Below are 21,379 nucleotides of genomic sequence, written 5' to 3'. Positions count from 1 at the left end.
AATTTGGTGACAAGCGGCAAGAGTTGGCGTCACAAATTAGAATTCTCGAGGCGTTCGAGATGGGCGAAAAGTTCGCGGAGTTTTTATTCATTATGCCTTAAATGCGTAACTAAAGCAATTTGAAAGTAGAACTCATTTTCACCCTCGACTTGACTTGCCATTCGTGCTAAAATACATTTTTGCCGCGCGCCCGCGATTCTACGTGCCCATATGCCTAAAAGTATGCACGTATCTGGCGACATTGTCGTTTGATTAAACTTGTTAACACACATAGATACATACACACACACACCCACACCAGCCTCATCTTGAAGTACGCGCAGCAGGCTGCGGATGTGACCGCGGATGCGAATGCGGATGACGAAGTTTGTCAGCCTGGCAGGAGCATCGCTTTAAAGTCAGCGCTGCAAACTCATTTGGTCCAAGGAAGCGAACGAAACTCGAGCACAAATTCCAAAATATATATCTGCCCGGGTGTTTCCTGTCCCCGCAGGAAGTTCTATTGCATAATCTTATTAACCACACAAACACACACCCGCACACACACACACTCGCACAACCAAACTGAGATAGCACTCTATGAATGCTGAATAATTTATGCATCCCAATTCCCAGGCAGCGGCATTTGCCCAGAATTGTTGACAACTTTCCTGTGGCTCTGTGGCAATTCGCATTTTGATTTGGCCTGCCAAGTTTTTACTTATCCGATTAGCCCATCCTAATTACAACCGTCTGTGTTTGCATTGCCCTGCCACATGCCACATGCCACATGCACATACATTTGAATTAGAGTCTAAATTTGATTAGATTTGATTGCCGAATACATTTATTAACCCGTCGGATTTTGGGGCATGGCTTTGTTCAAGAAAAAAATATATTTGGGGGCTGCAAGAAAGTGGGCTCTCGAAATATGGGAAAACAATTTGGAGAGGCGGCGCCCTTTGTCTTTTTGTTTTATGACCAGCCACGCTCGACGACACCCATGAAGGCCATGATTGATGCGCTTCTCGAGCTCCTTCGCGTTTTAGTGGATTTCCAAATTGCTTTTTTCACGCTGACAGCGGAGAGTCAACGTGAAAAGCCAGCGGCAGTTATTCAAATGCAAACGACAGCTGTCAAAATGGTTTTAACTAAAAATTCGACTTTATCTTTTCCTTCTCTCTCTCTTTTTTTGTCTGCTTGCAGCTGGGCCGCAGTTGGAACCAAAAAAAAGGCAGAAAAATGGGCCAAATGTCAATGAGTGACTGGGCCGTGGCAGCCGCCAGGATTCCAATTCATGTCCTCGCCGATTGATAAGCTAGCTGGCGGCGTAAAAAACCGAGACCGAAAGGAAAAAAGTAAAGGAAATCCTTAAGAGCGGGTCCCAACTGCCAAAACCAAGTCAATGACCCTCGTCCGGCCATCGGCGACCATATGGCTGCTGACGCTCCTGCTGCCGGCGGTCCTGCCACACCAGATGCCTCCAGATGCAGACCAGAAGTTCTCACTGCCCGCCGTGCCGCTCCCGCCACCGCCGCCCTTTCAGCCCGGCAAGAATCACTTTGCGCTGAACGCATTCGCCGGCGGAGAGCATGCCGCCGGCGGACACAGTCACTCCTCCTATTCCTCGTCCAGTCCAGGATGCGGTGGAATGCTGAAGGCACGCCATGGCAACATCCAGACGCCCAATTTCCCGCACCGATTCGCCACGCCCACCGAATGCGTGTGGATAATCGATGCGTCCGATATGCCGCCGCAGGGCCAGGCGAATGTGTCCATTGTGGTGTACCTGACCCAGTTGTACGTGCTCAGCGGGCTGAAGTTCACGGAGTACATGTACTACTCGGATGACTTTAAGGTACCAGCGCACCGCGTCTTCACGCTCACCGAGGACGACGTCACGCAGGTGACGTGGGTGCAGTTTCACAGCCAGTACCTGGAGATCCGTTTCACCATGGCCACCCTGGATGGTACACATCTGCGTGCTCTGGATCGCCTGCTGGATGTCTATGGATTCAATATTACCTACGAGGTGCAGAACGAGGTGAAGACAACCCAGTGCAATACGCTGCAGTGCAGATTCCTTGGGAATTGCTACGCAAGTGAAGATTACAGGTGAGTTCGTTTCAAAATGTGATTTAAAATTAAACATTTATAAGTATGATTATTAAATAGATCTGAAAATTTACTCAAAAAAAGTGGAAGCAGTTAAATTGCAAGAAAGGGTTCAAAGCCATTATAATTTAATGATAGTAGTTAAGTTTTACTGAAGATGGTCAACATGGCGGATGAGTAATTTTTACCTGGGCCTTTTACTTCACAGCGTTGCCAATTTAAAAATTTTTTTCTTTATATAAACGTTTATTGGTTCTCATACAAATTTAATTTATAACTCTCTTGCATTGAGTTTATTTGCAACCAATGTTAAACATTCCGATTACAGCCAGCCAAAAGTCAGTTTTTGCTTAAAAAAAAAAAAAACGATTGAAGCAGTTGAAATATATGTGAACTCCGCGAGCAATCCAGCCCGGTTTCCCCGTGGACATGAGCACCTGCGTCCGGAACATGCAGTATATTTAAGCGAAGGCAAAAACTTTTCCTCTTCCATCGACCTTCCACCCACCACATGGACACTCAAAATACGGCGAAGGGAAAGTGAAAATGTTGGAAGGCAGAGAGCCCGATTCAGATGGGTTTAAAATTCAGTCTCCCTTCTGTTCAGACAAATCCATATACATGGCAATGGAAATCACCGACAGGTAGCCGTTGAAATGGTTAACTGCTCGCACATCAATCTTTCGTACTTTTCGCTTTGGCTTTGGGTTTGGGTTTTGTTTTGGATTCGTATTCGGGATCGGTTCAAGGCTGCCGCTCTGGCTCCATTCTAAAACCAAGTGGGAGCCATACATTTGTAATGTTTCAATAAGTGGAGCCCGAAAGCAAGCGAAAAACCCGGCCGGATTTCCCCCGGCGGAAAAGCGGAGGACGGCTGAACAACCGAAACAATGGACGGCAGGCAACCCATGTCAGTGAAAAGAAAAGTACACGGCATACATACGTGTGCACATACACACGCTAGTCAGCCAAAAGTCAAAAGAAAAGCGGGAAATCCAGGTGGGTTTTATGAATAAGATCAGCAATTGAGTTTGACGTGAGAGGGTTTGTGGTACAAAGCCTTGACAACTCGTGCTGCTTCTTGATTAATTGAAGAGCTGTGCGATGCAGCGAACATTTCAAGGGGAATCCGCCCAAAAACAGTGGCAAACAAATACGATATTTTCAATTATAGAATCAATTATAAAGTCAAATTTGAAGGCAATTAACATGCAAATAGAACGGCGCACAATGACCCCCAGAGAACGTTAAACAAATCAAATTAATTGCGCGATTTGCTGGGGGACTTGGCTGTTTACGAGCATTCGGTACCAACTTCTGGCGAAAGTTTGCCAAAGAAAGCTGCAACTCCCACGCCAACTTAACATAATTATTATTAATTGGCTGGCCTAAGGCCGCGCATCCGGCCAGCTAATTGAATATTAATATCAGTGTCGAAGTGCGAGTGAAATGCTCCTGCCTGGGGGTGGGTGCAAAATTAATATAAAAGTGACAGCTGAACTTAGTTGCATCACCATCTTTTCTCTTTTCGCCTTATTAAAGTCGGTGTCCTGGAGCTGGAAACATAATTTCGCGCCTGCCACGTAGCAGCCCGTAACTTAATTACCAACCAAAGGCAAATGAGGAGCGGTCAAGTCGCGCACCCTACGTGCCTCAGATAAGCATAGGTAGTCCCCCCTTTTCTCGCAGTGCACGATGAAGCGAGATGCGTGGGGGGCTGTCAAGTGACTTGTGTCAGGAGCACAGGCATCACCTTCAGCATCAGCATCAGCATCACAGATGCTGCGCACTCGTATAAACAAGCAAACAGTCATGCTCATGTTGTCAGCTCTCCAACTCGAAGGATACGGCAGGATAAAGGGGAATACCCCCGTAACCCCCGTAGCCATCTTTAGAGCACCCCTCCCCATCACCCTGTTTTTTGGCTCAATCTCGCACTGCATCCTCGTTTATGGCACTCGTTTTCAGCAGCTCCTTTGTTAGGTTAATGTGCGAAAAATGCATGGCATCGGAGAAAGCTAAAAATATGATAACAAAAAAAAAACGCGGGTAACTTCTCGCCCGAATCTTTATGTGTCGCCCAGAATGCGTATACGCCTAGTCCGCCCCCCGTTTATTAATTTTTTTTTTGTGCCGCCTCTGTTATGTTCGTGGAGTGGCAGCTCGTTGACTTTGCATATGCTACAACATGTATCCACAGATTGGGGCAAGGAAATAGAGCGTTTTGTGTCAAAATTATGCAACACAAAAAAAAAATTGAAGGAAAATAATTTATACGATGGAGCAATTGTTCTAAAAAAACTAAAAATAGTAACAGTGGCGTACTTGCGGTGTTGGCTTTGATTATTATTCATTAAATTCGAAGTTTTAGATAGTTTTATTAATGAATAAATCACACATACAAAAATATAATTCTGCAACTATTATTTTGAGCTTGGGTGTTTTTATACAGATATGTACATATACATATATGTGTTAGCATATTTAATAAGCGCTTTCATACGCGTGAAGTAAAAGTGTCAAGTGTTGCGCAGCTTAAAGCTAATGAAATGTTGTTAAATCGCAAACGAGCAGGATTTTAAGTGATTTGTTTTTAACTTTCTATGAATCATTAATATAATATAGATAATATATAGTATAGTATAGAACTGTATAGAACTGTAGCCCTTTTTGTTCATTTATCCGCAATAGTGACCCCAGCTCATTAATGGCGGCGACCACTAACCCCATTTGATTGCCAATAAACTTTGCATAAAATATTCAAAATGCTGTTGAGCTGCGAACTGCTGGCAGAAAGTTTTGGAAAAGCGATTCCAAGTTGCCGGCGGAAAAGCCGGAGAGCTGAAACAATAAGCCATAAACAATTGGCCAAAAGCCAGCGAGCAGTTGCTGTCCCAGCCAGAAAATGCTGGTTTCAATTTCGAACCCTTCGCTCCTTTTTTCCATTCTCGTCCTGCATTTATTTCGACTGACTGGATGCGTTTCTGCTTGCATTTTTATGCATTTATTTGGGTCGTGTTCATCAATTTGCCGCTGGCCAGTGAAAATCTGTTGCACTTCACCGCAAAACTCAGCACAGCAGTAACCAATTTATATTTTTTAAATACTTTTTCGCTTTTAAGCCGGGCCCTTACTTTTTGCTTTCCTTTGCGTTTCCTTCACTTTTCGTTTGGTTTTCGACGCATCTCTATATTTTCATTAACAAACGCTTAATTGAAAAACTTTTTCGCTTTGAGGGTCGTCAGATGGCCGAGGCCCGCTTCTATTGAACCAACCGATTCGGTGTAATTTAATCTATTTTCCCTTAAGTTCGCAACAGTGAAGAAAAGTGGCCAAATGTATTCAGAGTTGATGAGCAGACGCAGTGAAGGAATTCCATCCGTTACGCATATATTTCCAGCAGACATTTTCACTCTAAACACAACATTGTATATTTGAGTGGCCCCAAAATGTAAAAGAGGCCGTAAAACCCAATGCCCGACTGACTGACTGGCAACCTTTTTGTGCGACAAGTTGGGTTGGCTCCCCAAATTGGGTTCACTTCCAGTGACGATCTTATCGAGCGTTCTATTTCCGAATTTAAAAAAATTACATTTTGCAACACAAAAGAATGGTGTTGTTCAAGCCTTCAGGCATATATTCTTTATAAAATCAGTCTCATTAAAATCAGTCTCATTAAAAGTTGGGATATATAAACCTGGGGTAGGAAATTAATTCCTTCATTAAGCAATTGAAAACAACTATGTACTATAAAACAGAAAACCTATTATTGGAAATATAAAATTCTAAAACATCAATATGAAAAGCAGTAGAGTGTACATTCCACTTACCTTATGTTCTATAGCCCGCCAGCAATTTTTGATAAATGCTTGCACATTTGTTATCCTGCAAGAACATCCTGGAGAATTGGAAAAGCGAGACATGGCGAAAATCATGTTTCTTAAATATTAACCAGCAATGCAAGGTCTCTGAAATTTAAATACAAATGTTCCGCATAAAGTGATAAAAGTGGAAAACCTATTGCCATATTTTCCGAAAGCCTGACCCGGACCGAATCCTGCAGATTGGAGGTGGAGGCATATGAACATGGCTGGCAATGAATATGCGTGGCCATTGGCTGTGGATCTGCGTCCGTTTCAGCTTTAATAACAAAAAGCGTAGCTGGTGCTGAGCAAACAGAATGTCAGCACCAAATGAGATCAGGTCGACGGGATGTGGGCGGATGGGCATATGTGTGCATGGGTGGAAGGTCCTGCGGAGGTGCATCCTTGTGGCCGATGCACATGCCAGTGGGCTCGCCACATGGCAACTGTGTCAGTGTCATTCCGATTCGCCTGCCTGCGCCTCGTGCATTGTTTGCCATGTCAAACATTGTCATTTATCCAAAGTCGAGCACCCAGGGAACCGCTTATGGAGGGATGCAGGGATGCAGTTGGAGTCCGGGCTTTGCATATTGCAATTAAGTTTTGTTTGGCCCCGAAATTCGCACATTGGAACCCAGCACCGATCTCCGGCATGTGGCGCTCAATTAAAACTTTTTGCTCCCAATATTGTGGCAATTCGGTGCTTTTAATTTTCCTGTCGTCCAACGAGATTGAGGCACCTTGACCACAAATTGGGCTCCTCGCTTGAGCGAGAGATGTTATTACTTCTTTCGAAAGTTGACAAAATATAAGAAAGGCAGAGGTGATGGGGAAAATATACAGAAAAATCTGTTTTTCTCCCAGCTACTACTGATTTAAGTTTGTAATTTTTGTTTTCTAATTTAATTACCACCTGCGCAGTTATGAAATATTTTGCAAGCACAAAAAATGCCTTTCGGCGCGTCCAGCTCGATCTAAATATGTTGGCACAGCGAAAATAAATATCATTTAAATGCAGAAAAACAAAACCATTAAAATGCAAATAGAATAACACATATCTGTATATTTCTCATATTAAACAACCTTTGTGTTTTACGACTGCGAAGCCGCAAACCATTTTACAATCCCTATTCGCAGGTCACCTTTTCACATGCTACATACGACCATCGAATTAAATTTTATTGCATTAGGCGAATGGGTGAAAAAGTAATTGCCAGCATTTCAGCCTTTTCTTCCTTTTTTTCCTTTACGGGTTACACGTGCCATCGCCAAGAAAAAAGCAATTTGTTGTAATTTCATTGCGTTTTCATTTTCATCGCACGCTGGCCAGGCCAACAGTCATTCAATACCACATTCGTATATACCTTCATTTAAAGTGGAATTAAATGCGGGGCACAAATTCATTGAGCTTTCATGTTTTAATTATTGATTCTGCTCAATAAGAGCAATTAATTTCGTGGAAAGGAGCAGCAGTCGCAGAAGTCTATTGGAATTCGCTATAAATGCTGCTAAAAGTATGCAACAATATATTTTGAAGGCGGAAATGGTATAAATAATTGAAATTTCATGATGAAAGCAATTTGATCTATGGATTTCTTAGAAGAAATCTGCCTAGCACATGTCGCAAAAGTGGTTCATACCCCACATCTTAATTACATTTTTTTTAACGTGTGTAAAAGTATGCAACAATAAATTTTCAACACGGAAGTTCAGTGTGCTGACTAAATGAGGCCATTCCCTTTATGCTGCATGCTTTTAGGCTGCACTTAATATAATTTTTACTATTTTATTACCCATTATACCCTGTATAATAAAATAAAACCCAAATTTTTACAGTGAGTATAAAGCAGCAGTTTCACATTAAAGTCCTTGCCGGCCCATTACGCGATTTGTTTGTATGAGTGTCTGTGCTGCATAACTATTCGCTTCTTCATATTTTCCAATGCACTTTGGCTTTTTGTCAAAAATGTGCCAAAATCCTGGCCAGAGTCTCGCAACTAAGTAACAATGCTGGCGTCTCATATGACATATTCATGGCAACCATATAGCCATATGTGTATTTTGGGTTAGCCATTGTAGCTACTAGCTACTCCCATTCGAACTCGTATTCGTATTCGTATTTATATTCGTATATTCGTATTCACAACGTCATATTCCCAAATGCAGTCAAGCATTTCGGCAGCGTTGTCAGCAGTTTTTGAGTGCAGTGCCATAAAGTTGCTACAGATTTTTGGCAAGCGATTTTAATTGTTCGGCTCTGCAAATCTGAATGAATTTAAAATGCCAAAAATTGGATTGCCACGAGCAGTCAAAACAATGCCGCTACCCCTGAGATTCGCCCAAAAATCTATTTGCCCACCATTTCCAGCGAAACGTAACACACTTGCCATATGCGCAGCACATTTAATTTTTATTTAAAACAAAGGCCCGGCAGCGGCGAGCGGAAAAATAAAGGAAAAATAAAATCGAGCCCGGTGTGCCAAATACTTTTTTTGAGTTAAAATAAAAAAAAAATAGGTTTCCAAGTGCACATGTCGCAAAATACACAGAATTATGCAAAAACAGCAAATAAAAAAGCAGAGAAAAAGTAAGCCAAAACTTGCAAACACACGGTCAAAAAACAGCTGCAGGTGATTTTCGGGGATTCGTAAAAAATGCAAAGCCCGTTTCATTGAAATGAAGAAGGTTTAGTGCCGAATCGGCGGCGGAATTGTCCTTGCTCCTTTTTTTTTCTTCACCAGCTTATCCTTACGAATAGCTGTCGATGAGTCAACTTTAAGATAGGTAAGGATTTTTAAGTTAAGCAGTGTGTTTTACACATCATCTCTATGAGTGAAAAAGGTCCTGAATTTTATGCATATATATGTTATAGAATAGAATGTACTTGCTCATACCGGAAGTCAAGTTTTGTAGCTCAAATTGTGTAAAATATCTCATGTTTTCCGAGAAAAACGCTTCCGCCACAGAAGGCGAAACAAGGAACTTTGGCGATAAGTAGGCAGCAAGGACTTTCGGGCACCGCAGATGTCAGGACACAGGGCAATTAATTTCCGCCATACAATGGCAGGCATACAGGACCACAAAATTCTTATGTAACAAGGCTGTAGTCTAGGTCAGTGTGTAAGTTGAACAAAGAGGCGGCCTGCCCAGGAGCAAACATACTTCACCATATACTCGTATTCATGTTCGAATGATAAACTGCTTAATTTTCAAAATATATAGTGAAATATGTGTGCTGGACAACAGAAGCAACAACTTGACCTAGAAACTCAACAGGAATTTTGTCTCAAGTAGCTAAAGCAAAAATATATAAATATTTTGCATAATTGCGACCTCCAATTCAACTTTCCCCAAGCGCCCAACTCAAAAGTGATTCCTCATTTTAGCCAAAGAAACACAAAGATTTCGCATAAAAGTACAACTTTTATGAGCATCAAAAGTTTTCCTGTCACTTTTTGTCCAGGAGAAGATTTGATTATTTCCCGACTCTAAGCGGCGTGAAACTTTTCCTTGTTGTTTGGCCACCCAACAAAAGATGGCCATATGCCCAATATGATTCGACTTTGATGATAATAGTGAAGGCTGGAAGCTGCAGATGGCACTAATAGATCAATTAGAATATCTCCTTCATCGAATGCCCATTAAGCTAAGGATTCCGAAGGAGTGTCGAGGAAAAGAAGGGAAAAGTTACGCTTTTCTGTAAGATTTTCACGCTTTTGAGCACTTTCAACCTTTTTTTTTGTTGCATTAAAAGAACAAAATGGGGAATTAATTCGGGTTGGCGTGTGTCAACAACGCATGACTTACGAACAACTGGGCAAGGATAACAATTGTTTCTCCAGCTGAAAAACGAGCGACATGGGGCGAAACAAATGGGAAAGGATGCCCAATTACTTTCAACAAATGGTTACACATTTTGTTTTTCTCATACAAAAATTGGTCAAACGGGGGGTAGCCCAATTAAATTGTCAAAAATGCTGTGAGCATAAATAATATGCTGAGAATTAAAATGTCGGTAAATGTTCTGCGGGAAAATGACATTTCAAATGGATTTAAATAAAAAAGGCAGTGATATAAAAAATATTTGAATGAAAGGTAAGCGCACGTGTCTTTAATTACTGGTTTGGCATTGAACGGATGTCAGATATCTGTCATTTATTTATTCATATAGAGTAGAAGCATATACAAATCCAATTTCATTGAACGATTCTTGGAATAAATAATGAAATCCAATACATTTAATAAAAAAGTTAAAGTAGAAGCCATGGCCAAACTTATAAATTGGTTTAGCAAGCGAACTCAATGCGTGAGAAAATCTTTTTTCTCTGACGACAGGGACATTTTTCTCGATTTCTCGACCTTGGCTCCTTCGACTGACATATTTAAATTATTGTCCGAGGCCAAGAGCCTGACCCAAAGTGTCCGTATCTGATGATGACGCGGTCGTGTCCTCACCAACGTGGAGGAATTCCAAATAACTACAAATTCAGCTTAGGCACGTACTTAAAAAAAAAGAAAAAAAAAAACTTCCCCATCAAGTGGGTCCAATAAAAGTTTTATGAGTCAGCCGCAATCTCGGGTCCAGATAAATGCGAATCCTGCGACCGGCGCTGTGATAACTTGTCCACTTTGACCGGCGGGTGCCAAGTTTGCAGTTCCTGACAAACAACTCGAGCATCGCCGCGACCATCCACATCCATCCCTTCCAGATTGCAAACAGAACTCGGAACGTGCTCACATCCTCCATTCGTTCGCTCCTTCTTTGCAGCTCGTATGGCTGCTCCTGTTTTCCCGGCTTCAGCGGCAGTGACTGTGGTCATGGACCCTTGTGCAAGGACCTGCATACCAACGTTTGCCAAAACGGCGGCACTTGCAAGTAAGTAACTCACATAGGCCTCGGAATATGGAATAATTGTATCGCTAATTGGGTGAAATCGAACTATAGTATACTTGGACTATACTTCCACATATGACTTGATAATGTTTAACCTTGGAGTAACCATTTTGTCCACTTCCATATCATCAATTGCAGGCACATCGGCGACGCCGCCATAACTTGCCATTGTCCGAAGGGCTTCAAGGGGACCAGATGCGAAATACCCGAAATAAACGAGACTACGCAGGGTAAGTGCTATAATAAATGTTATTTCCGAGATATATCCACACACAGTCGGGTTCAGTCTGGGTTACATGCAGGCTAATAGGCGCCAGGACACCCTAAAATAAGAAGGGAAGGGGGTGAGCGGAGTGGGAAACATAAAAAGCTGGAAAAATTGTATGGAAAAGCGGAACAAAGGGGCGCTGCTGTTAAAGTGAAAATGTAATTAAGGAAATAATTAGCATTAAAAATGCACTCATTGCCAGCTGAGGTACCCGCGCAGACACAAATTGAAGGGAAAGGCGACGGGCGGGTGGCCTTACTCCACCCCCAACTCGCTTTTCCCACCCATCTGGAAAATTCTCGCGCCCCATTTAATCGGCAAGTGCGTGGGAAAACAATAAAAATGCATAACAACTGCAATGGAGAGCATTAAAAGGGAGCAACGGCAACACGGTGGAAAACCTCAGGTTGTCACTGCCCGGGCTCCGTGCCAATTTCCATACGGCTGCCGCTTTCCGCGGTGGAAAACCCAGGACATGAACAACTGCGAACATGTTACCAGCCAGCGGCAACAATGTTTAAGCTTTAAGTTGTGCAGTTCATTGAATCGCAAAGTGCCTGCAATGGTGCAATGGTAATGAGAAATGGTAAGAGGAGAACAGGTCCTGAATCCTGCAAGAGGATTGGAAAAAGAAACATTTCTTTTTTTTTTTGCTTCGGTCTTTTGGCATTTCCCAAAAAATGTTCTATGAAGCCTTTCACAGTACAATGAAATCTTTGAATGTGTATCAGTTGGTAAGCATTTAATATTTTATCGGCTGGGTCTTAAATAAATTTTCATGGAATAAACACTTCAAAGAGCTGACGAAAAATGTTAAAGCAACTAGTTTCAATAAATGTGGACCGAGAAATGTTCACCAAGAGCGGGGATGTCTACTGAAAAATTCCAATTTAATCGATTTAGAGACTCCATGCCTTTTTCGGCTAAAGCAAAAATGAATAAGAGCAGCTTGATGGGATGGTTAAGAACGGAGAGATTATCCAAACGAATACCTGGCACATGCCTCTCATATTTTTGCTGCATGATGCTCCATGCCCCAAGGAGATTTAAAGGATTCTTCTTGTGGCAAATGCAAGAGCATCTACATCCACCCACTGGACGGGGTTAATGTTGCCAAAGGTGTCGGTCCACATCCACATCCATGTCTTAGCTTCGACCTTTTATGGAAGCAATTACCAAATGTTTTCCATCCTTTCAGGCTGCACCAGCAACTCCAGCTCCATCGAATGCCACCAGGCCTGCGACTTTGACAATTTCGGGCGCTCCATCTCCCTTCCTGGCCAGAGCTATTCCACCCCCAAAGGCAATCGGAATGCGGCACGCAGTGGAAAAACACGATACGAGGTGACCATGCGACTGGGCGCCAATCTTACAGGATACTATCGCCATGCCGACCGGGAGCAATTGTCGGGCGTTATGGAACGACAGGTGAGCTTAAGATACTCTTAGCGCGCATAATTGTGAGAGAACCACAAATATTTGCATACAATATGTTGAAATTATTTATTTACTCAAATGATACTTTTCAGATCAGATCAGGTCATTAAATGTTTGAATAGCATGAAAAATATGTGGGTAAAGAATTTGAAACCCAAATCACTTATTTTAAATAAAATATTTGGGCTTGTTACATGCAGAGTATAATAATAATATAATAATTCAGGTAATTCATATAATTTATAGCACAAATATTTTTATTTATATCAATAACATCTTCATATAAAAATATTTGTTTTGTAAACAATACTTTGAAAAATATTGTTCATAATAAAATAAAGAAAGCTCAGTCCACATAGTTTTGCGTCAAATTGAGCTGATCCTCGGCCTCATTTCTGGCTCCGCCAGCTGCTCCGTGCAGGACATTTCTCACTGCACCTGGCGTGGCATCCAAGGATGCATTCCACATGGGCGGATGACCCGCCTGCTGCTGGGCATTGTTCGGAGTGGGGCTAACTGGACTGCCGGCACTGCTCTCCATGATCGTGGGCATGTTGGGTGGATGCTGTGCAGAAGTCGCCGGCGGATCAACACGCTCCATGAGCTGGGTGAAGCTACCGCCGATGAGATCACTGCTCTCGTGGCGCTTGTAGCTGTGGGCGGATCGGGAGAGTGGTCGCCAGCGATTCAGCTTCTTGGAGGCCATTCGCTGCAACGGCGGAGTGCGGGTGCCCTTTTCCGGCTTAAAGGAAGTGGCTCCCTTGGCACCCGAAGTGTGCTGATCCAGAAGAGTGCTGACCAGCTTGTCCAGTGCCTTCAAATCCACATTCAGCTGGGAGTTCGGAATGGAGTTCATTCGACTGCCAGACAGACTGCCCGATCCCGTTTGTCCTGGATCACCATCTGACTTCAGGCGGTTTAAGCCGGCTATCTTTGCCAGTCGCTCGGTTAACTGAAAAAATCAAGGATGAAGTTATTAAAGTAAAGGGTACCAAATAGTCGTTCATGTGTTTCTGATTTAAAATGATCCAAATCATGTTTATATTAATGCTCTTATAGCGCAACACTTTAAAAGAAAAATAGCTGCTTATTTCCGCTCTACCCAATTAGATTGCCATTCTGGCCTTGTTTCCCAACTGCCAACTCTACCTAATAAATCGCCTGTGAGACTTCAGGACTGATACTTCAGCGGAGCCAATTAAACTTTCCGTTTTCCCATATGCGAAATTACAATTAAGCAATAAAAACTAACGAAATGTGCCCTTAGGCCCTGTGGCAACCGAACAAGTGTTCGCTCTGGAGCGCCTTCCAAGTGCCTCGTTGCAACCAAGGACGAAAGGACGAAGAGAAGAGATGGCAAACGGGCTGACTGGTTGACGTGAGGCCAACAGTTTTGCAGCCTGCCACACTTCGCCTTCGAAGGATTCGCTGCTCGGTGTGCGACTTTAATTGATGTTTCATTTCCGTTGCAAAGTGCTTCCGTTTTCCTGAGCTCCACGTCCGCCGTTTGTTTTGTCGAACTTGCGGGGGAGTCGACTGCCGCCGACCTGGTAATTGAGTATCAATGCGGTTTTAAGTGAAAAATGCTGCCAACCTTTGGCAACCATCTGAGCCCCCCACCCATCCAGCCACCCAGCCATTCACCCATTCACCCATCCATCCATCCAACCAACCAACCAACCATCCACCCTATCTCAATGGCCGACCATTTCCGTTTTTAATCTTTTGCCTTGATTTGCTCGCTCTTCGCTTCGTTTTCGTTTTCATTTCATGTTTTCTGTGTTTTTTCAATTGCCTCGTGCTCCATTCAAATGGGGTTAATTGAGTTTTAGTGGCCAGGACTCACTTTAAACTGATTACAAGCTGCCGCCAGAGGGCGTGGTGGTGGTGGCGATGGTCGTAGGCTTTGCAAGTTTGTTTTGCATGCCACTCGGCTATTTGGTGGCTGTCTCTCGAAATATTTGGAGCATGTCAGTTTGCCAGCCACTCGAGTTTCTTGGCCCAAGACCACCACCATCCACCACCCACTTTTTTTCGCCGCCTGGAAACGAATTAATGTAGAAGTTGATTTGTGGCAATCGACGCTTGGATGGCTTTTGAATGCTGCTTGCCAGCGAGTTTTAATTGAGGCGCTCGTCTGCCTCTTAAACAGGAAATTAAGAAAGTTTCTCCTACCCAAGTTCCATGGGTAGGATTATGGATCCGGGCGAGTGAAAGTCAGATAAAGTGTCATTAGCGAATACATCAAGGTGATGCGATATGCAGATCTTGGTTAAGCATGATTTTCCTGTTGAAAAAAGCACCACACTGAACCAAAACCCAGTGACAAGGTCTCTGCAACGCAGAGTTGCATGCACCGAGCTTCGGTTCTTATGCTACAAAATGGCAGATTTTGCCCAGTGGATCTAGTTTCATATAGTGCATAAAAACCGAAAGGAGTTTATTTTCGTCTTGCAACAGGTTCATCTGGCTTAACCATAAATCTTACATGATTTTCAACTACTCAGTTGTTGCTCTGCTGCCCCGTTTTTTTCCTTGCAACTGCCCCAAGTGACCCCTTCTTTTGCTTTCCCATCCTGGGCTGCTTTGATTTATGATCTACCCAACTTGGTTTATTGTCGCATCGTTTGGCCGGCACTTTTTCTCCCGGTCGCCGTGCATTTTCTTGTCCGCCTCGCAGGGCTTATCAACTAATGATTGAGGTCAGTTGGCCAACGTCTGCTCTCTGGCCATCCGCCAAATAATTGCCGGCAATTAAGCTTAAATGCTGGTTGGCCTTCCCTTCCTTGGGGCAATGCGAAATGCAATTTGAAGAGTTATTCCTGGCCCCGAAACTTGTCCAAACTTGAATCGATTGAAAACTAGTTTATTTAAATAAATTCTTTGAGGGGCGGACCCTTTGTTTCGGCAGCAGATAAACACACAGATAAACAGATGTGCTTGACATTTTAAATTCAAAAATCGATGGATGCCTGGCAAACAGAGTGTTGTAGCAACTGTGTAAATATATGGCTATTATATCAAAACGGCATAAGCCCATCCACCCATTGATGAATAAAACTCGTCAAATGTTTTGATTGAACCGAATGTTAGGCCCAATCTTAGGCACAATGACTAATCAAACACTAGAGTGCGAAAAGTGGCTGGAAGCGGAAAGCACACCTGTGCACACTTGCGAATTGGAATCAATCGGTGGCGTAGTTGCTATAAAAGCATTGGATCTGACAGGGAAAGATTATCATTCGCCATCTGCAGCAACCATCAGCAACATGAGGAAGTCACTACTGATCGTTGGCTCCCTCCTGGTGACCATCTTCCTGGCCCATCTGCCAGTTGGTCTAGCCGTCTCCTGTGACGAAGATCCCAACGATACGGCCTGCGTCGATTGCACGGATGCCGCGAATTCAGCTGAAGCCGATTGTGTCACAACCACGGCGGCTCCGGAGGCCACCACAGCTGCCGCAGAGGCAACCACAGCGGCCAGTGCCGATGGAGAAACCACCACCGCAGCTGCTTCAGGCACCGACACGACCACCGCCTCATCTGGTGGCAAGAAGCGCGTGAAGAGGACCTTCAAGCGGAAGCGGAGCCTCCCCAGGAAGATCAGGAGGAGGAGGAGGAACCGACGCAGGAACAACAGGAGGAACCAAAACTCGGGCTAAGCACTGGACGACAATCGCTCAAGGATGATAACCACCATGACATGGAAATGCTACCCTATACTCCCTTACAGCTTTAGTTTTAAGTAAATCAAATAAATTTCAAACTGGGCCCACAAATAATAAATTATTATTTCAAAGAAAATTTAAATTAAAAAGGTTGTTGATAAATAAATTATATATATATACATTTTTTATCAGAGATGCATTGCACAGCTATGTTAACTGATAAAGGATATGTATAAAGTATCTATGTTAACTGAAAAAGGATATATATAAAGTACTTATAGATTAGCTCCAAACTAATTTGGTAACTAGGTAGAACATTTCTCACCTCGCCAGCCGCATTGCTGGAGTAGCTCATCCGCTTGACCTTCCTGAACGTGGCATCGTTCTCCGCCTGGGCCAGAGCCCTTTCCAGCGCATTGTCCATCTGGGCATCTCGCTCGTCCAGGCCGTGATAGAGGGCGCCACTGTGGGTGGGCAGAATGGGAGAGGGGCGTGGCAAACAAGTGTTAATTTTTGTGCAACAATGCCACGAACTTTGAATGACGCGTCGGAGTGGAAATGGATCCGCCCGGCGTGCCGCAAAACATTTATGGCTTTTTGTTAGTTTCGTGTAAACAAATGGTGCTGGCATTTTGTGCTAAATTAAAAAGCTTACAGCCGTGTGTTAATTTGTTGCATGCATTTGCATTGTTATAGTGTCCAACAGAATGTGCAACTTTTATGCAACGCATTTTCAGGCATTAACTTATTTATTTTAGAGTCATTTACAGAGAATGCGCGTTTTCAATCCGCCCTAAGGTCAATCCGAATTAGAGCTGCCTGTATATATACATATCGATTTGGTTGCTTTTAATTAATTCAGTGGAATACGTTGCATTTAAAAGTTGAAAAAGCATACAAATTTTATTGGGCATTTGTAGCATATTTTTGCAGAATATTCAGCCACTTGGGTGGCTTCAAACTTGGAGTTGCATTTTTTCTTCCATATTTTATAGCCATTTGTTTCTTTATTTTTTTTTTCGCATTTGCGTTTGCCTAAGACGGCCATAAATACTCGGCAATGATTTCAATTATGCGATAAATATTTCACAGAATGTGCTGCACATATTTATTTATGGACTCTAGGCGGCGTGGGCGCAACATTCGCACTCTGACGACATAAATACCTTCATTATTTACCTTTTCAGATTGCGTTCAAGCATTTTGCGCAGACAAATGTTGGGAGTAAATTGACTTGCCCCCAGGACGTGTTTTCATGAAGATGAGTATTATTTAACAAAAACGGAATTGTAAAGGATATGCGAAATATGAGAATTGGTTCAGGGTCGGCCGGTCCCCAAAGAGCTCTTTTCTCCCCATCTTCATGCATGTGAATGTGTGCCCCGCGAACTCACCCGCTGAACTTGTCCATGCCCCTGACGGTTCCCATCCCCCCATGTCCTCCAGGACCTCCGGCCATCGAGCTGCGGTTGCGAGGATGCCGCATTGTTGAGCGATTCGTTTTGCGAACGGTGCGAAGATCTGTTTCCCAAAATCTGCGAGAAAAGGGGGAAATTTATTGTAAAATCGATGTATTTTTGTTGTGTGGAATATGATTGAACATATGTTAACCATTCCCTATGCTTTGAATGTTTATACTTTTTGTTTAAACAATTATATATCTCCTAATGATGTGTTCAAATAATAATAATGGTACTTAAGTATTGATATATGGTATTGGTGTTTAAATTTAGAAATTTTTAGAAGTTTTACAAAATGGGTTTTAAATACAAAATTACGATATGAATCCTATGTTTCTGAGATCAAATTAGCTATGTTTTCATATAAAGCTGCCTGTAAAATATGTCTCATTTAATTAAGTATAGTAATTTCCCAATTTCGCTGATAAAATTGCACTGTAAAAGAGCTGTAAAATTATATTTCGAATGATTGGCAATGCACGATTCTTTTTTTTGGAAAACTTTTAGTTCAATTTTACTCGGTGCCCGTCGGAAAAGTTTTTCTATTATAGGAAATAACCTTTGGGCTCCCGGCAGAAACTGTCCCCATTTATGTTGGCATAGGAGTTGCTCTCTCGTCGAACAGAAAACCCATAAAAATCATTTTGAATTGGCGGAGACAAGAAATTCGCAACCATAAACCGCTGTCAAAAGAAAAACCGCAGCAATGAAAACAAAACCAATTCGCCAGCGTCCAGAAAACTGGATGGGTCCCTAGTATACGACGAGCAACAACAAATAAATATGAAATCATGCACTTTATGCGTAATGCAACAGCCTGCGGAAAGAGCCCGACCATGGGAGTCCCCTTCTCTCCTTTTGCTCCTTTCTGCTTTTGTTTTTGGTCCTGTTCCCTGGCCATGCTTTTCCCCATTTCCAGAACCAGGACTCTCGGCTAAGAGTGGCAGCGAGTGAGCCCAATAAATGGGATCGGATTGCTGGATAGCCGTTCCTTCTAGTGGCCAGCTTATATAGAAATCCGATTCGAGTGGCTTTGTTTTTTTGTGAACAGCAAATGGTCAATATTCGACTGGCTGTAGTGCAGGATTCAGATCAAAATGCTGGTATCCTTGGCGAAGGGTATGCACAAAATACACACAATTTCTAAAAGCTACACAAACAAGTCAAACAAATGGGCAAACGAGCGTGAGCGTGCTTAAATAAACGTTGAAACAGTCACAGGACATTCATACATATGTATGTGCACTATAATAATAAAAAGGATGCCGCAAACGGCGGCAGCGAAATAAAATTGTAGCATACTTTCGCGGGCCATTCCGTTTATGCGGGCCGAGTGTGTGTGTGTGTGTGTATAAGTACATGTATATGTATGTATGCTTGTATGCTGTGTTGTTGACGAAAGCCTACGAGTAGTCCTCGCTTAAAGCAATTTAATGCGCCCCTTTTGGGGAAATTAAAGACACATGTCTGGAGCGGACTGAGACGAAGACTTGGAGCTCAGATCCCCATTTGTCATTCCAACTGAGGATGAGGAGCATTTGTTTTCATTTGGATTGCCACTCGGTCACTCGGCGCGGGCGGAATAAGAACGCGAAATCAGTCAGTTAATTATGCAATATATCATTTTTTGAGCGAAACACTTGTGCAGACAGACATTTCTTGGGATTCTCGGAAGAAGAGCAAGTCCAAAAGCATTGGCTACAAATCGTTGGCATACAAAGTCAAGAGGGAAATGCTTTTCCCAACATCACAACTTTCGAATCCTTGTGAACCAAGCCATGTTCCAAATTCCCCACATCACTCAGCTCCTTTAAAGATTTGTGCAGGATGGCAAGTGTTAAGCTATGTGGGTTAATTTCCCCCAAAACTAGTTGGCCATATGTGTGTTTACTCATTGTTTGAATGGAGAAATCTAAGATGGACTTAATACACAATGCAGACAAGATCTGATTTATTAACCCATCGTAGATTAAGTCAATGGCAATGTTGACGTAATATATAATTCGCATGCTAATAGATGTGCATTTTAAATGTGTATTAACTGGGAATTCTCGCCGAACAGCCGGACAACCCATTTTGTTGGCTATTGTGATTTTTTCTCTGTCTCTGTTGTCGTTATTAATTACACTTACTAATGGCCAACTGACCAAGCGCACATTACGGAAATGATAAGCTCAAAAGCACTTGCTCCGCCATCATTAAACACACTCCAGCGCATCTCGCTGTGCACATTTTTAATTTGCTGCTATTCATACATATTATGTTTTCTAGGGTGGACCTTGTTTTCGCATTTTTAATTTAGAGTCCCGAATTTCGGGCAATACAATACAATTTAAATACATTTAAATGGATATTGATCATTTCTTGTAAAAAATCTAAGAATATCTGATGCAAATCAATAGATTTAAGTTTTAAATCGAATATTAAAAGTTACCTATCATTTGATAGTTTTCCATTTTCCTATTGAATTATTTTTCTCTTCAATATCTCATAATACCAATTATTGATCATAACATTTTAGTACCAATAACCTGCAGGGCTTCATAAAAAATATTTACTACAGCCACAGCCAGGTCCACCCTAGAGTTTTCCCAGACGACTATCGACTATCGACTGTCGTCATCGACTAAAATACGCCTGCAGAGTGTTGAAAATATGCGACAGAATTGTCTACTCACCGCTTTAAGTCCGGACTGGCGGTATATGGCGCCGAGACCTCTTTAATTTTCAATACGATTATGGCCGTGATAAATATGCAAATGACATTCACGATGGTCAGGCAGGCGGACACGATGCCGTTGATCAGGAACTCGGTGGGCAGATAGTTGGTGTAGAGGAAGGGGTATGCGCTAGTCGAGTTCATCGCCTCGTTCTTCAAGTGCGGAATCCGCTTCTCCGGATAGATGAGCCAAATGCAGGCCAGTGACCAGAAGAGACCCTGCAATACACAGGCGCAAAAAAAAGAGGTATATGGGTGGGTAGCTGTAACTTTGAAGTTCCATTCCCATGGTCATGTGTGTGGGGTTCGGTTCGAGGTCATAAGGTCGCCGCGTGCCCAGTTCCGGTTAGATGACGTTTCCGTTGGCATACCAAACAGTGGCAGCCGGCCTTGAAATGCTATAACTTTGCAGCATGTGTGTGGGCATGGGCGCCACACAATTGCCCCAAGAGCACCCACCACCAGCCACCACCCACCGACCACCGCCCACTCGTAGATAGAACTCCATTGTCGCATTTTCAGTTCGTTCTCCTCCTTCTGCCATTCGCTCTTCGGTATATTTTTTTTGCGATTTCGCTCTGTATCCTTCTCTCTGCTATTGTAAATTATAATGACTCAGCACATTGCTCAGCAAGTCCGGAAGTGCGTGCCTTTTCTATATAAACCCACGTACTATTGCGGTCAGCTCATCATTATAATATCTTAAGAAAATAAACCTATAAACTTAGGAACTGCTGTCTTTATCGCTATGCTTTTAAAGCTTATTACATGTGTGTACTAAGCAGTATATGTTCATTTTTTTTAAAGGTGACTAAAATTATGCTGAAAAAAAGAAGTTAAACTTTTATAATTAAAAATTATAAGAGATAAGACAACTAACTGAGGCAATTTTTAAAGAGATCATTTCTTATCTTGAAATTTATATCATTGTGCTGCTAATAACCCAACCTGTGCTGTAAAATCCACAAATCTTTGA

General features: G+C 42.7%; 3 protein-coding genes across 3 annotated transcripts in view; 2 read left to right on the top strand and 1 right to left on the bottom strand.

The window, feature by feature from the left end:
- LOC6611912 overlaps positions 1-21,379 on the top strand; it is a 103,056-nt gene that overhangs the window by 28,973 nt on the left and 52,704 nt on the right. The window contains exons 3-6 of the mRNA XM_032713982.1: positions 1,186-2,094; positions 10,726-10,833; positions 10,990-11,081; positions 12,318-12,547. Coding sequence (XP_032569873.1) covers positions 1,385-2,094; positions 10,726-10,833; positions 10,990-11,081; positions 12,318-12,547 — 1,140 coding nt within the window. The 5' untranslated portion in view covers positions 1,186-1,384. The remainder of the gene's footprint in view (positions 1-1,185; positions 2,095-10,725; positions 10,834-10,989; positions 11,082-12,317; positions 12,548-21,379) is intronic.
- Positions 12,844-21,379, bottom strand: part of LOC6611915 — a 31,625-nt gene continuing 23,089 nt past the window's right edge. The window contains exons 10-13 of the mRNA XM_032713986.1: positions 20,363-20,622; positions 17,619-17,759; positions 16,550-16,688; positions 12,844-13,508 (exon numbers count right to left, since the gene is read on the bottom strand). Of these exons, the coding sequence (XP_032569877.1) occupies positions 12,903-13,508; positions 16,550-16,688; positions 17,619-17,759; positions 20,363-20,622 (1,146 nt within the window). The 3' untranslated portion in view covers positions 12,844-12,902. The remainder of the gene's footprint in view (positions 13,509-16,549; positions 16,689-17,618; positions 17,760-20,362; positions 20,623-21,379) is intronic.
- LOC6611916 lies at positions 15,763-16,324 on the top strand. Its single transcript, XM_002036397.2, has one exon. The coding sequence runs from the start codon at positions 15,826-15,828 to the stop codon at positions 16,216-16,218; it is 393 nt and encodes a 130-aa protein (XP_002036433.1). The 5' UTR covers positions 15,763-15,825; the 3' UTR covers positions 16,219-16,324.

Source organism: Drosophila sechellia, chromosome 2L (assembly GCF_004382195.2).
Source record: "Drosophila sechellia strain sech25 chromosome 2L, ASM438219v1, whole genome shotgun sequence".
NCBI lineage: Eukaryota > Metazoa > Arthropoda > Insecta > Diptera > Drosophilidae > Drosophila > Drosophila sechellia.
The sequence above is the reverse complement of the archived record's forward strand: the minus strand, read 5'-3'. Positions and strand labels throughout refer to the sequence as shown.

Excerpts from the sequence above, each read along its gene's own strand:
- LOC6611916 (XM_002036397.2), top strand. The coding sequence starts at position 15,826 with ATGAGGAAGTCACTACTGATCGTTGGCTCCCTCCTGGTGACCATCTTC.